The sequence below is a fragment of the Aedes aegypti genome, chromosome 1 (genome assembly GCF_002204515.2).
Source record: "Aedes aegypti strain LVP_AGWG chromosome 1, AaegL5.0 Primary Assembly, whole genome shotgun sequence".
Taxonomy (NCBI): domain Eukaryota; kingdom Metazoa; phylum Arthropoda; class Insecta; order Diptera; family Culicidae; genus Aedes; species Aedes aegypti.
Genome location: NC_035107.1, coordinates 56,496,385 through 56,513,634, shown reverse-complemented (window position 1 = coordinate 56,513,634; position 17,250 = coordinate 56,496,385). Strand labels below are relative to the sequence as shown.

The following is a 17,250-nucleotide window of genomic DNA, read 5'->3' as shown; positions in this document are numbered from 1 at the left end:
TGGACTACTGTGGCGAAACGACAATCCTGAGTTTCCGGATAGCTACCCAATGGCTGTTCGTCGATTGAAGGCTTTAGAACGGAAATTGAACAAAAATTCATCTTTACGAGAACGAGTTCGTGAAAAAATCGATGAATATTTGAAAAAGGGTTATGCCCACAAGGCTACTGATTTGGAACTGGAGAACACAAATCGCAAACGAGTGTGGTTTTTGCCGTTAGGAGTAGTTGTCCACCCCAAGAAACCTAACAAGATACGACTGGTGTGGGATGCGGCAGCGATGGTGGACGGAGTCTCCTTTAACTCAAAACTACTGAAAGGGCCGGATCTTCTAACTCCACTTCCAGCAGTCCTTAGCCGATTTCGCCAATATCCCATAGCAGTCTGCGGTGACATCAAAGAGATGTTTCACCAACTCTTAATCCGTGAACAAGATCGGATGGCGCAGTGCTTCCTTTGGCGAAATAATCCAGGTGATCCTATAGCGGTCTACGTCATGGACGTAGCAACATTCGGGGCAACATGCTCACCTGCTTCTGCGCAATACGTGAAAAACTTAAATGCGCAGGAGTTTGCCGAACTCTATCCACGTGGAGCTACAGCAATAATAAAAGGTCATTACGTCGATGACTATTTAGATAGTTTTATGACCGTAGAAGAAGCCACAGACGTAGTGAGGGAAGTTACACTGATTCACTCGCAGGGAGGCTTCGAGATTCGTGGTTTCCGTTCGAACTCCACGGAACTCCTTCGAGAAATAGGAGAAAAAATAGCTGCAGAACCGAAAGAACTTATGCTGGAGAGAAATTCTAGCAGTCAGTCTGTTCTTGGCATGACTTGGGACCCCAAAAATGACAGCTTCTCCTACTCCTTTAATCTACGGGACGATTTACGCTCCATTCTTAATGAAGCCTACATCCCTACCAAGCGAGAGATATTAAAGGTTGTGATGAGCCTCTTTGACCCTCTAGGACTCGTCTCACATTTTCTTGTACATGGGAAGGTAATTATTCAAGGGACATGGGCAGCTGGAACGGGATGGGATGAACCGATCAACGAAGACCTGAACCAAAAATGGCGTCGATGGGTATCATTTTTCCCGAAACTAGATGAACTGAAGATTCCCCGGTGCTATTTCTCGCCGTTTCCATCCAACATTGACGATCTACAAGTCCACACGTTCGTTGACGCCAGCGATATCGCATACACTTGTGTGGTGTATTTCCGACTAGTGTATGATGGCCATATCCAAACAGCACTGGTAGGAACCAAAAGTAAAGTAGCGCCTCTGAAGACTTTGTCAACGCCACGGCTTGAACTGAAAGCAGCAGTCCTAGGAGTACGTTTTGTTGCTGCTATTCTCGAATACCACTCTCTTCCGGTGTCTAAACGATTCTTTTGGAGTGACTCTACTACAGTATTGGCCTGGATCCGTTCAGACCATAGGAAGTTCCATAAGTTTGTGTCGGTACGAGTAGGAGAAATTCTAACTCTCAGCGAACCACAGGAGTGGAGATGGGTAGAATCCAAACTAAATGTTTCCGACGATGCAACAAAGTGGAAAACCGGCCCGAATCTTGATCGTAATAGCCACTGGTTCAAGGGACCTAGGTTCTTACACCTGGACGAAGCGTCGTGGCCCGAGCAGCGTTGCACAACTACTACACATGAGGAAATTCGGCGTGTTCAGACACATTGGAATTACGAGCCAGTGATAAACTACACTCGATTCAGCAGATGGAAAAAGCTCCATCGCGTAGTTGCGTACGTTATCCGTTTTGCCAACAGTTCGCGTCTTCGGAATGTTGGTCAGAAGCTACATCGCCAAATACTCACCCAAGAAGAGTTGGCACTAGCTGAGATTCTTCTATGGAAAATGGCACAACAGGAAGCTTTTCCAGAAGAGCGGTCTATACTGCGGAAAACAATTGGCTCACCAGAAGCCAAACATGCAACTGTTCCGAAATCCAGCTCAATTTTCAAAACATGGCCGTACATGGACACCAATGGAGTACTGAGAATGCGAGGTCGTATTGGGTTGGCCAAACATCTACCATTTGATGCAAGATACCCAGTTATTTTGCCCAAGGAACACCCTATAACAATCTTGATCATCGACTGGTTTCACTGTAATTATCGACACGCCAATAGGGAAACAATTATAAACGAACTGCGCCAACGTTTCGAGATTTCAAAGTTGAGATCTCTTGTGCAAAGAGTAGCAAGTCGTTGTATATGGTGTCGGATAAATAAGGCCCTTCCAAAACCACCTGTAATGGCGCCACTTCCCGATGAGAGACTGGAACCCTTCGTGCGTCCGTTTACGTATGTTGGCCTGGACTATTTCGGGCCAGTACTCGTCAAGGTTGGTCGAAGTCATGCAAAACGTTGGATAGCCCTTTTTACCTGTCTCTCCATTCGAGCTGTTCATATGGAAATAGTGCACAGTCTTTCAACAGAATCCTGTATTATGGCTGTCCGAAGATTTGTTTCACGCCGTGGTTCTCCAGCTGTTTTCTATTCAGATAACGGCACTTGTTTCCAAGGTGCCAACAAACAACTTCAAGAAGAAATCGGTGCCAGTAACGAGGAATTCGCAGTCACTTTCACGAACGCGGAAACAAAGTGGAAGTTCATACCGCCCGCCTCTCCCCACATGGGAGGCGTGTGGGAGCGTTTGGTTAGATCAATAAAGACAGCGGTAGGTTCTGCTCTAGAACATCCTCGTAAGCCCAACGATGAGACTTTGGAAACCATTATAAATGAGGCCGAAGCACTGGTGAACTCCAGACCACTTACGTATATTCCGTTGGAATCAGCTAGCCAAGAGTCGTTGACCCCCAACCATTTTCTGTTGGGCAGCTCAACGGGAAACAAAACTGGATCATCTGAAGTTGTCGACGCTTCTTGTGGACAAGCAACACTTCGTAGCGGTTGGAAAATGGCTCAACATGTCGTTGGAGAGTTCTGGCAAAGGTGGATAAGGGAATATCTGCCAGTCATCACGCGCCGAAACAAATGGTTTAAGGAGACCAAAGATCTTGCAGAAGGAGATCTGGTTCTTATCGTGAATGGGACTGGACGTACTCAATGGATACGGGGACGGATCGAGAAAACCATCGTAGGCAGAGACGGAAGAGTTCGACAAGCGATAGTTCGTACAGCGAGTGGACTTTTACGGCGACCTGCTATTAGGCTAGCGGTGTTGAACGTCTTAGAGGATTGTGAACCTACAGGCCTACAAGGAGATCCAGGACGTCACTTAGGTTCACGGGAGGGGGTATGTGCCGACAACACCCCTCGGTGCAGCGCCGCTGCGAACACTAACGTACAGCAGGTCGTACCTGAACGTTCCGTCATGCCTGTCACTGCGACAGATAGGTAGATAGTACAAGAAAAAACAATTCATCACTTGCAAGTCATCATTACCTCAACCTTATACAGCTAGTATTGTTCGAAAACTAATCTGCCTTATTCTACCTTTTTTCTATTGTATTCTTAATCTTAAATTACTCGAATCATATCTAAAATTACTCAACTGAATTGTAAGTATGTGGAAAATCTATGGCTGTACCTAAAACTAAAGAATTTAATCATGTTTATAGCGAAAGCAAAATCTGGATCTAGGGCAGTCGATACGATTTCTTCAAAAGCATATGAAGTGCACTAAAATCGTGAGTAACATTTGTTTATGTATTCTGGACTTATAATAATAATAAAATTTTGTAGCTTGAAGCTTACACGATCAAAATCTGACGTTTGCTATCAAGATCTAGTGTGACATCACCCCCCTTCCCAACAGCGATGCTGTACAGATTTATGGTTCACGTAGGTAAAATGTGTTCTGCGAAATTGCACCTGTATTTGATGAGATATTTCCGTTTTAACAAAGATGGTTAAAAGGAATAAGATGACCGACTCTTTATTTTTCCATACATTTTGCCGACGACACACTATTCAAGTAACACTACTGCCATCTGTTGAGTGAAAAGCGCGTAAACTTTATTTTCGGCTAAATGCAAATCATTGTGCAACGTGAGCAAGAGGAAGAAATCAAAACAAACACGCTTAAAAGAAAGATACACAGAATTGAGTACGACCAACACAAAATCTGGCTCTTCTAAACCAACACAAAAGTCCAGTTGTTAATTACACCTATCGTTTGTCTGGTGAGTTGCAAGCTTACTGTCAATGATGATGTCACGCTACACGATAAGTGTTCATCTGCAACAACCAGACAGCTCACCAATCCACCGCGAGGTGGATCGTGCTGAGTTGTTGAGTTGAAGGAGAGCGAAAGAAGGAAGGCACAAAAGTCTGTTTGACAGCTCTGCAGAAAGCGCGTGCGCACGGACAGAGCGCGTGCGCACGGAAAGAGCGCCAGTTCGGCTCGATTTGCAATGATCGGTTATTATTATTATTTTTCGCTATTGGATATTCTATGGTTTGGTTGATCGATGTTAAAGTTTGTTTTAAAAGCAGCTCCACTTATTTTGAAACATATTTGTGCTTATTCTGCGCGGCGTGTGAGGTGACACGAGTCGAATGAGGTGACAATTGTCGACTCGCTCCCATTTGATTAACATTAGTCGTCTCACGTCACTCGCGGTGAGAGCGACTCGTCTCGACTCACACGCCGCGCAGAATAAGCACAATTGCCGTGTACAATAGTAGACAACACAACTAATTTAATTTAAATAATTTAAAATTATAATTAGTACATATACAAAAGGGGAAGAACGTTTAGGCTGGTTGTGCATTTCGATAAAATCTCTTAACATAAGCAATGCTTGTTGTTGGTTCTTGTGGAAGGATCAACATGTTCGGCTTAACGAATCTTATTTTAAATATCGAATAACACCACATGCAATTGAACAAAAAGGATGTAAAAAGGATGTGATTACAATAGACTTTTGATATTTTCAATTCTGAACCACCGCAAAAAAAAATATTGGGAATCAAAATTCTCCTGAGAGGGATGATGTGGGGGAGGCTCATTTTAATTAATATTGTCGTTCAATTATGGGGATAAATTAAAATTGTTATTGTTCTATACATACTTATTTATTATAATTACCTGTAAATATTGATACAGCACAATTCAAGTATTTAAATATCAAATAGCAAACATAGATATGGTCGGTGTTCAGAAAGACTGAACCAAGTGTTTTTTTCAATCGAGTAAGAAAAATGTACCCCAAACATGTGAAACATCAAAATATTATAGATATTTACTGTAATAATGGAACTTATCTATTTGATGATACATTTGTATCAAAATAACATGGAAGATTTAAAATTGATGGAGTTCTTTACGTATCCTTAGAGCTCCAAAATTCATCTAGTCTGGTCTGTCTAAACACCGACCATATGATCCTCAAAAACTCATGAGAATGGTATTTTACTCTTTGAACTGTTATTTAATTTGGATGTGTTTAAAAGATTTATAAATTTAATTTATTATTGATGTTACGAGCTATGTTTGTAGTTAAACTTAATGCTACACAAGACATATATTTGAATCAAAGTATTTTTATATATAAATCATATGAAATAAAAAATGTTCCAGAAAGTACTCTAGAATTCTTTGGGAGCGTCTCCCGGGATTCTTACTTAAATCACTCATGAATCCTTCAAATCCTCTCTGGGATTGTTCTGAAAATCTTGAGATTATTTCTGAATTTTCTTCCAGATATCGCTTTGGGATTGATCCAAAAAAACGTTACCATTCCGGTATTACTTCTGAGATTCTTTCGGATATCCCATTGCGATTATTCTGGACATCTTTTTGGATTTTTTTGCAGAACTCTGTATGTGATTTTGCGTGTATCTCCTTAAGGATTACTTTTAAAATCCAGGAAATTAAATTCTTTGAAATTATTGAAAATTGTTTTCGAAGTACTATGGAACATTTTACCAAAAATCCTGATGCAATTCATTTGGATATTTAAAGAGGATTTTATCAAAAAATGTACATTTCTACTAGAAATTCTTCGAGAATTCCTCCGAAAATAACTCTAGATTTTTATCCGGAAATACTTCTGGTATTCTTATGAGAATGCCTCTGGTGTTCTTCCGGAAATGACCTGAGATGCTTTCGGAAATCTTTCTGAAATTCTTCAAGAATTTCCACTGAGATTTTTACGCCAATATCTTTGAAATACTTCTGGTACTCTTCCAAAAATCCTGTTGGAGATTTATTTTCGCATATCTTTCTATTCTAAATTTTTCAATAAATTTTGCTGGGATTGTGTTGTAAAACCTGCTAAGATTCATCCAAAAATACGACTGTCATTCTTCCGGATATCATTCAAGAATTCTACCGGAAGTTTTCGTGAGATTCAACCGTAAATCGTTCCGGTGTTGTTCAGAAATTCCATTTAGAGTATTAAAAATATCCTTCTGAAAAATTTTCTGAGAATTGCTTTGGGATTATAGAAGGATTTCCAGAAGAATTCCAAGGCGATTTACAGAAGCATCACTTCTGGATCAAGAATTTTCGTTAATATCTGAAATAATCCCATGAGAATTCTAAATCCAAATTACAGTGATATTCAAAAGAATCCCAGAAGTTATTTCGCCAGAATCCCTGAAAGATTTAAAGGAAGTTCACAGACATCCAGATGATTTCATGAATATTTCCCAGAATAATTCCGATGTCCAGATGAACTGCAGAAAGATTCACGGAATAATTTCAAACGGAATTTTCGGAACCATTTGAAAGTAACTTTTAGAAGATTCTCATAAAAAGAAATCAGTAATCAAAGTAATCGAAAAAATCTCATTATTTCAAGCAATGCTCGTTGGTTCATGTCGAAGGATCAACATGTTCGGCTTAACGAATCTTATTTTAAATATTGAATGACAGCACATACAATTAAACTAGTATGTGATCACAATTCTGAATCACCGCAAAAAAATATTGAGAATCACAATCCTTCTGACAGGGATGATGTGGTGGATGCACATTCTAATTAAAATTGTCGTTCAATTATGGCGATACATTAAAATTGTTACTGTTCCATCAATACTTATTTATTATAATTACTTGTAAATATTAATACAGCATATAAAAAAGACATTGGTCCAGAAATTTCTCCAGAATTCTTTGGAATTACCCTCCTAGGATTCTTCCTCTAATCACTTATGAATCCTTCAAAACCTCTCTGGGATTGTTCTGTAAATCTTGATATTATTTCTGATTTTTCTCTAAGTTCTTCTGGAAATCACAGAATACTTCCAGATATCGGTTTTGGACTCATCTAGAAAAAATCGTTAGCATTCCGGTACTATATCTGAGATTCTTTCGGATATCCTTTGTGATTCTTCTAGACATCTTATTGGAATATTTGCATGAATCTATATGTGAGTTTGCGTTTATCTCCTTAAGGATTACTTTTGAAATCCTGGAAATTAAATTCGAATCGAAAGATACTTTGGGAAATTTAATGGAAGATTTTAACAAAAATCCTGATGCAATTCTTCTGGATATTTTTAGAGGATTTTGCCAAAAAAATGTACTACGATTCTACTACAAATTCGTCGAGAATTCCTCCGAAAATAACTCTGGCCTTTTTCCAGAAATACTTCTGGGATTATTATGAGAATACCTCTGGTATTCTTCCGGAAATCATCTGAGATGCTTTCGGAATCCCTTTAGAATACTTTCGAGGATGCTTCCGAAAATCTTTCTGAAATTATTTTAGGAATGCCACTGAGATTTTTACGTCCATATTCTTGAAAATTGTCTGCGACTCTTCCAAAAATCCTGTAGGAAATCTTCCAGATATCTTTCTAGCATTCTTTCGGGAAGCCTTCTGAGATTCTTTCAAAAATCTTTCTGAGGATCCTTCAAATCTTTCTGTTAATGATTCTTGCAGAAATTCTTCCCGAATTACCTCTAGAAACTGGGAGTATCCTGAATTTTTCAAGAAAACTGTTATTCTTTCGACTATCTCTCTAGGATTCTTTCGAAAATTCTTCTAAAATACCCCCAGATTTCTTTCTGTTATCCTGCTGGAGGACTTCAAAATATCTTTCAAAGATTCTTCCAGAAATTTTACCCAGAATTTTTCAAGAAATTCTGCTGGGATTCTTCCGTAAAACCTGCCGAAATTCATCCGGAAATACGACTGGAATTCTGCTTGAATGATAAGCATTCAAGAATTCCACCGGAAGTTTTTATGGGATTCAACCGTAAATTGTTCTGGTATTTTGTTTAATTACATTGAGATTCTTAGGAAAAAATATACAGGATTCTTAAAAACATCCTTCTGGAAATTGCTTTGGAATTAAAGGAGGATTTCCGGAAGAATCCCAGGTCGATTTACAGAAGAAATCACTAAAATATTATCAGGGAGATTTCTAAAGGAATTATTTAAAGGATTCTCGTAAATTTCTGAAACAATCTCAGGAGAATTTCGAATGGATTTTGAATGGATTTTGAATGTTTTTTTACAGTGATATCCAAAAGAATCCCAGAAGTTATTTCGCAAGAATCCCTGAAGATTCAAAGAAAAGTCACAGACATTTAGACGATGTCATGAATATTTTCCAGAATAATTACGATGTTCAGAAGAGCTCCAGAAAGATTTACGGAATAATTTCAAATGGATTTTCCAGAACCATTTAAAAGTCACTTTCAAAAGATGCTCAGAAAAAGAAATCAGTAGGGTAGAAGCACCGGTTTTAGCCATACGTCAGTTTGTAGCCATAGGGGATTATACACCGTTTTACAAAGCCAATCAGCATGAAACGTTTTGTGTTCAGTAGATCACATTCACATGATACAGCAACATTCATTTTTTCGTCCAAATTGATTCAAAACAAAAGAAAAACAATTCATTTTCCTCATGATTTTAACTCCCATACACCTAAATTGGCCAGAGCACTCCTAATTTGGCCACTCTCATGAGAAATCAATGCGATTGGCCAATTTAGGAACCGAAGTAAAATCTCTGGCCGAAACTGGTTCCGTTGGCCTATATTGACCAGCGGGATTTTCAAAGCGAAAAAATGGAAATATCTCAGCTTTGATATTTTGCACACATAATGTGGATTGAAAGCTTGCATTTTATATATTTGTTATATTAAATACGGCTTCCCATATAATTTTTATTTACATTTTCTCTTAGGCTGGCCAAAACCGGTGCTTTTACCCTAATCAAAGAATCTCATTGGTATTTTTTTAAAGTCCCAGTGGCTGTCCGGTAGTTTTCTTGGAGGATTTCCATTTGAACTCAAGAGGGATTTTCAGAAAATTCTGCCAAGGATTTAAGAAAATTTCCAAGGAAAATCACTGATAAATCACAAAAAAAATCAAAAACACTTCCTTATGAATTTCCAGAAGAATCACAGAGTTTTTTTTTCTCAAAAAATCTTAGAAAAAAATTCTAAAGAATCACGAAGGAATTTTCGGAAAAATTCTGGATATACAAAATTATCTCAGGCAGAAACAATAAAATCAATAGCAATAAATCTGTAAGAATATAAGAAGGATTTCTGTAAGAATATAAGGAGGATTTCCAAACAATTATAGAGGAATTTTCGGATGATTTCCATAAATAAAGATTTAAAAAAAATCCCCGTCATCTGGAAGCTTCTTAGCAGGATTTTCAGAAGTATTCCACATGGATTTCTGGGAGAATTCTATTGGGATTTACAAAAGAATTCCAGAGGAATTTCCGAAAGAATTTGCACGGAAGAAAGTGAAGTGAAATAATAGATTTTTTTGATTATAGTCTCAGGCGTCTTTCCGAGAGTATTCTAGAATAATAGGTATAATCTAAGACATTTTTCGGAAAGCATCTCAAAGGGATTTTGAAGAACTTTCAAAGAGTTTCACGGAAGAAATACTGAAGAATTACGAGGAAAATATCAGAATTTAAATAATAATTTCGATTGGATTTCCAGAAGAGATCCCGAGAAATTTTGTGAGAATCCCCGAACCCAGATTTTTAAAATAGATTCCATTAGACTGGAAAGCAATCATTAAATCATTTTCGGCAGAATTCCAGAATTTTACAGCAGAATCCTGAAAGGATTTCCATAATAACCCAAGATGTGTTTCTGGATAGTCCAATAGGAAGTCCCAAGGAGGTTATTGGAAAAATCAGAGCGATCAAAGAAATAACTACATATAATAATTTCAGAAGGGTTTCTGAAAGAATCTCAGTGAATTTTAAAGATGTCCTCTAGCAACACAACTAATATATACTAATATTTACAACTCAATACTTAATTATAAATTGCGTTAAGGTGATTATAGAACAAAGCCACACCTCTAATTTTCAAAAGCACAAGACTTGAGAACCAAACAGCTCTCACCGTTGAAAATTTATCCCATTAGTCACCACCAGCAAGCAAGCAGATTGATTGGTTTTCAACGCAAACTGTTGTCAGATTCTCCAGTCTTGTGCCCTTGTTTGGCTTCGTTTTATAATCACCTTAAGCTGAGTGTACGCCATCCAGTTTGGGGGCGGATTGACGGTATCGAAGTGGATTAAAAACAATTATAGGAGAACGTGTGGAAAATACATATGAACTGCGCAGAATACATCAGACCGATTAACCATTGCTGCGCACTTCTAAAAGCATTTTATTTTTATTAAAATGTTTGATAATAGTAGAACGACAATGATCATCAGTTGATTTTCCGCTACTGTTTTTTTTTTTTAAATCACAATTGTTATTTCTTTCCGTGCACGCAATCGGGAAATGAATCTGGCCATGGTGCAACAACCGCGCTACATTCGATGAATCCTATGCGACAAAAATTGTCGGCGCTATCCGTCAAATTCGCTCACCAAAGCTATTTTGGTGACTTTAACATCACAGCTAAAATTTGTGTAATGCTAAAAAATCACTCCTGTGCTGGTTTATTTTTATTTTTCTTACTTTTTATGGAATTGAGAGATAATTGGGAATATCGAATGAACCCGTGTGGCTGTGTATCTTTTTTTAAGTGTAAATGTCATAAACGAACATTTTGACATCTGGTGGCCACTAGGAGAACGTTACGTTTTAGTTGGCTTTTGACTCACCAGAGCTGCGCTGTTCGTGTCGCCTAGAAAAGGCCGGAGTCGGTTATCTTTTTCCATCAAACCATCTTTGGTTTTAATCCAACTCTGATCCATATCTGTGTGCTATCCATAACTGTGGGGTGACTGTACCACAATTGTTTTACATATAAACTTAGTGACATAAGTTAGTAATCAAATACTATTTTTCCATAGCCCATACTACATACTGAGATCATTCAATTTCAAACCATTTCCAAAGAGTTTCAGAGGGTTGTTCAAACATAAAAGTAACCAAGAGAATTTTCGATTTAGTCGAAAAGCGGTAAGTTGTAATTGGTTGGTGTGGTATTCTGTAAGTTTATGTAACTTTTGAACCTGAACAACTTTGCCGATCAATCTAACCAACTTACCATTTTTGAATTAAATTAAAAAATCTCTTGGTTACTTACTTTTTCCTTTGAACAACCCTCTGAAACTCTTTGGAAAATGTATAAAATTTTATAATATCAGTATACACAAAACTTCCGGTTAATTGCAGTTCGCCATCCAAAATTTTACCTATTTCGGATTACCAGAAGCTGAGATACAGATACAGATCTCCAAACTTGGGCATTTTGTATGGAAAAACAGCCTCGATTACTAACAAATCTAAGTGTGCGTTGACAGAAAATGGAAGCAAAAATTTTCTGCAGCGTCAGTTTTTTGAAGTCCTATTTGAAGTTTTATTTTGTTTTATACACGTGAAGAAAAGTTTGTGTACTCATTTTAAAATCTTCAAGTTAGTTCGTGTTGGTTTAAGTACGTTAAATTCGGGATGTGATGTGCCAACCGTGATATTGTGCAACAATACCCCCACTAAGGATTACTGCTACACGTTGGACTGTCAGCGCGCTCGTGTTTCCTCTTGAACGATTCCGCGACGACGGAACGTTTCAGCTGAATGTTGGATCCGGTGAGTTCGTTTCAATTGGGCCTTCCATGGCCTGTGTTTTATTAAAGGCTATTGGTGATCGGTTTTGTTCCGATCAACTCAGATCGGCAAACTGCACAATCTGCGGTCAAATTCGCTTCTGAGCAATTCAAAAATTATGCGAGAGTTATACTTATGACTACTTCACTACCCTGGTGATCATAATAAAACTTGTTAACTGTAAAATGGGTTCTTGTTAGTCTACCGTGGGAACAGGATACTTTAATAACACTACAGGATACTTCAATAACACTATATATGATATATTACTATATATTGGGTATTGGGGAGGGGTAGCATAAGGGAGTTAATTGAATTGTTGACTGGATGAAAGTGCGTGGGGTCGCCAGCCTTTTGTCATGAGAAAACAGCCTTAAAGTTGTCTTCCAAAGGTCTTCAAAGATATTAACTAGCCCTGCTACAACAAACCATCAGGTAGATCATTTCATCTCGATATGATTCTGCAGCCATAGGTAATCCTTGCGCTGATGGTGGCTAAATAATCATCATCATCAAAAACAGCCTCGATTACTAACTTTTGTCACTGACTATATTAATGTACGATATATCGGAAGGAAATATCGATATTACCGATATATCGAATAGAAAATATCGATACCAAAATATCGAATATCGAAAGCAAAATATCGATATTCCGATATATCGGAAATATCGGAACGTCCCTAGCGCCATTGCCTAGTCCGTCTGAGTATTGGTCCTGGTAGAGGGGAAACTTGGCAAAAGCCAGACCGAGGGTTCAGCCTTGACAAGTAAAGCTGTCAGGCAGCTCCAACTGAATACCATACAAAAAAAAAAAATAAATAAAATCATATCCGAAGAAATACCCAATAAGATTCTACAAAAAAAAAAAAGATAATCCAAATGCATATACTAAAACGCTATACAATGCCCCCAATAAGATTGAGTTATACTAAGTCAGTTTTACCGGCAGGTATACGAATCCTAGGCCCAATAAGCCAAATAGCGATTTAGTGTGGCATTTAAACTATTTAGTTTTGATTTTTCTCAGAGTGATCACATGCGAAGAAAAACGATGGTTGTAAGATTTGTTGCAAAGCGCATTTGAATTGATCGTTAAATGAGTCGATGGAAATTTCGCCAGTGTTACGTCTGTCTGTGGTATTACCATTAGGTCACTTATGTCTACAGTGTGTGAGATAAATTAGCGTATAAATTCTTTCAACTTATGTTTGAGCTAATCGTACTAACTCGATTTAGTAAATATTTGTCGAACATCTGTGGAGGTTGATTTGGTTACTTAAACAGGGTCACAAAATCGACAATAAGCCATTTTACGAGACGTTTGCTCATTCAACCATTTCTGGCGCAACCAAGCCATTCATGAAGTAATATGAGTGTAGTGTTGAGTGTTGCATTTGTAATGTAGCGTTAACAGTGAATCAAATTGTCATTAAAATAGATGAAAAACAAACAACAAAGCAAGATCGCTCACAACCGTTTGTTGCAACTGTTGCGGATAAGGACACAATCCAAAGTAAAATTGTCATGACAATCACAGAGCGCAACATTGTTGCAACCTTTTCAACTCGCGATTAATCAGTTATTTTAAACACAAAACCAAATGTCTTACATGGATGCTGTTCGATAGTGTGTCAATGTTTACCAACACGAAGAAAGTTCTCGAAAATTGGAATGCGAAGCCCAGAAAATCGCTGCGCACGTGGTGATCAATCTTTGTCATATTCTGTTCAAGTGATGATAAACTGATGTTGCGGAATAAAATTGTTGCAACAAGAATCGGAGATGACAATGTCTTAGTTGCCGCGTGTTGGGTGACAATTGATTCACTGATGCTTAAAAGAGTTGAAATTGAGGGTGACCTAATTTGTGTACCATCACTTCGAGAGGGATTCGCGATAAGGGCCTATCTGACAAATCAATAACAATGAGAAAATAACCAATGAAATTTTCATGTGCAATTTTTAATCCCAATTGGAGAAAATATACTCCAACTTTAACTATATCACTTTAATACACATTTCATAAACCTAGTTTCAAAATCCCCATCAATACCACACACATCTCCTTCAATTTTCCTAGCTATTTCGTAATAAAAAAAAAATTATAAGGTTTCGCCTTAAACGTACTCAAGAATGCCAATATCGCCCAATGTTATGAGCCTGTAATCGATATTATTTTCAGTGTCGCCTATTACTTTTGCGCCGTGTTTTCATTCTGGTTTCAATTAAGCCCGCCATGTACGCCTTGTTTATTTTTTGTTTGCAGTGTCGCCGTTTACTCTCGCCGTGTTTTGATTTCGATTTCAGATGCGCCCATCACTTTGATAAACAAAAACACAGGCGTAATCAATACAGTGTGTGGTTTTGCATGAGATGAAGTTTCGTCTTCTACAAATTTGCGTTTTTTGAATAGTTAAATTATCAAAATGGGAAAAGTTCAAGTGCAGTGAAAAGACAATCAAGCTACAATTTCACCGCTATAGTTTTTTAAATTGTGTACATTTTGTCAGTTTCGCCTAATTCGCGAATCTTTCTAGACTTATAGTACAGGTTGAATTTTTCCGTTGTACAGGTACGCTACATACAGTATTGGACACAACATTTTCAACTTTTTCAATTTTTAATACCTAACTTGATTTTCAACAAATATTTTAGAATAATTTTTCCATTCACCAGTTTGAAAGTAATAACGATTTTACTGAAGTATAATTTTATGCCAATTATAAAAAAAAATCGCTAATCACCTCAAAAACCGTTATTGTTTTTGAACTCGTGGTCGGAAAAATCAATCACAAATACCTGTATGTTAAAATTAAGTTATTTCTGAATCACTGTAAAAATATCATTCAAATGACTCAGATTTCACACTCTACAATTGATCATTTACTACGGAAAATCAAAAATTACAAATGTTTTGTCCGATACTGTATATAGATAGTTTTCATGTGATAGAGGCGAACGAAAACCGGTCATCCGAAATGTGCCGTAAATTCCGATTTTGCCGAAATTTCTGATTGTAAATTAAAAAACGAATACATTTACTTACTTGTTGCACTTGAATAACACAGCTAAATGCTGAAATTTCAAAAAATCACCAAAAAAATAATAAAAAAAAGAAACAATTGCACAAAAACGCGACTTACTCCGCGCACTATCGGTTAAGGATAAAAATTCAAATTTTTCGCTGGTGTTCATTCTGCATGCCAAGAATGAACGAACTATGTGTCAACTGATTAATGAAACACCCACAAACAAATTCACAGAAGTATGCTCGGTCAATTATTAGAAAATGTCGAAAATGGATTTTTCTCGGTATCCGTGCAAGGTAATTTGACTAAAGAAATACACAAAAACTATTAAAGGAAGGGATCATAGTTATTCAAAAAAAAAAGCCATCCAAAACAAACCCGAAACAATAATAATATATAATGTATATGTTCATAGGTTATGTCGTTTTCGTTCTTAGGAACTGGGTCGGTGATCAACACATAAACATACCAACGTCAAGCAAATTCGATATTAGATTCAGTTCCTTCCACGACATTCAAAATACAACAAGCATGACAAAATGTGGAAGGGGACAAATTTAGCGTGACATTATTCGTGTAACGCCCTCACTTTATGGTAAGCGCAGTTAATTATTCAATGAACACTCAGAAACACGGGTAGCCACTAGAATTACTGAATTTTAGTAATTTATGAAAATGTATTGCACCTCTTGTCAGTCGAAGGAATATAACGTACCTTTATTGTAACTTGTTGAAATTTGTATAAAAAAAATCTTAGAGTAGGAACCTTTAAGAATGAACGCAAGCAATTTATTCATTCCACGTCAACAGTACCGCTGTAACTATGTTAGGCTACACGACAAATACGAACGAAAGTTTCTTGGAAACCTACACGGAAACACGGTTGCAATCAATAATTTTTATCCAATTAATCGCAATATCACGGAGATAAAACAGTCTAGTTTGAAACAACCAAATCGTTCGTTGAAAATCAAACTGAGAATTTGGTTGTTTTTGTTAATAGGTTTTTTGTTTCAAACTGAATTTATTGTTTTAAAATTATCTGACAAAGTATGGAGCCATTTTGTGATATCATCGCAAAGCTTTACTGTCCTTGTTGACTTTTGGAGAAATATGAGATATGCACGAGGTGGGGAAAAAACCAAACCAGTACCTACGCGTATGTGCTGGTTTGGTTCACAAAATTCGCAACATGTGTAAACGAGTAGTGCACACCGGTTTCGGTTGAGATTTCGTGCACACGGTAAATGAAACTGAAACCTCCCCTGATAAAAAATGCAATACAAAAACAATATAACGTGTTGTAACAGTACCATTCAATATATTGGAAATACAATACAGTACAGTCATCTCTCCCTCACTCGATATTGAAGGGACCATCGAGTAAGGGAGGTATCGAGTTACAGAACACAAAAGCAGTGCAACTGCGTTCCAAGGGACCATCGAGTTAGCCATGAAAACCAACTTTCACTATGGTTCTCTAACTCGATATTGAGATACGGTATATCGAGTAAGGGAGAGTTAACTGTATATTGTAAAATGACAATACAATAACAGTACAATATATTGTTTTGAACAGTTCTCTGTATGGTATATGAGATTTTTCCAATATAATGTATGGGTGGTTAAGTATTGTAACAACACAAATAAAGATATTTTCTCATACATACATTTTGAAAATACAATACGATATATTATTCATGTATTGTCTTGATTAGCAATTCGTGTATTGTTGTACAATACAAAAACAATTCAACGAACTGTATTCGTAACTTTTGGAAAAACACCTCTCTGGAAATCTCTCAGATCCAAGATATAACATCAATCTAGATGCCCACGAGCTCCGTTTTCCCAGTCAGGCTCTGATTTTTTTGCAATAGTGCATCAAAAGTGACTATTTTTACATATACTACCTGTACAAGAAATCAACATGCACTATTGAAAAAAAGTCCAACTTTTGGAAAAACACCTCTCTGGAAATCTCTTAGATCAAAGATATGACATCAATCGAGATGCCCACGGTGTCCATTTTTCCAGTCAGGCTCTGAATTTTTTGCAATAGTGCAGCAAAAATGACTATTTTTGCATATATGATCTGTATAAGAAATCAACATCTACTATTGAAAAAAAGTCCAATATTTGGAAAAACACCTCTCTGGAAATCTCTCAGATCCAAGATATAACATCACTCAGTATCAATTATCGAAAATTCATATGCATTCTGTTAT

The 17,250-nt window shown here is 37.2% G+C and overlaps 1 protein-coding gene across 2 annotated transcripts in view; it reads right to left on the bottom strand.

Moving 5' to 3' along the window:
• LOC5571988 (syntaxin-4) overlaps positions 1–15,215 on the bottom strand; it is a 60,582-nt gene extending 45,367 nt beyond the window's left edge. The window contains exon 1 of one of the 2 annotated variants that reach the window (XM_021855814.1): positions 15,040–15,215. In XM_021855814.1, coding sequence (XP_021711506.1) covers position 15,040 — 1 coding nt within the window. In that variant the 5' untranslated portion in view covers positions 15,041–15,215. The remainder of the gene's footprint in view (positions 1–15,039) is intronic. The other variant, XM_021855735.1, reaches the window with a different exon arrangement.
• Between the last annotated feature and the right edge of the window lie 2,035 nt (positions 15,216–17,250).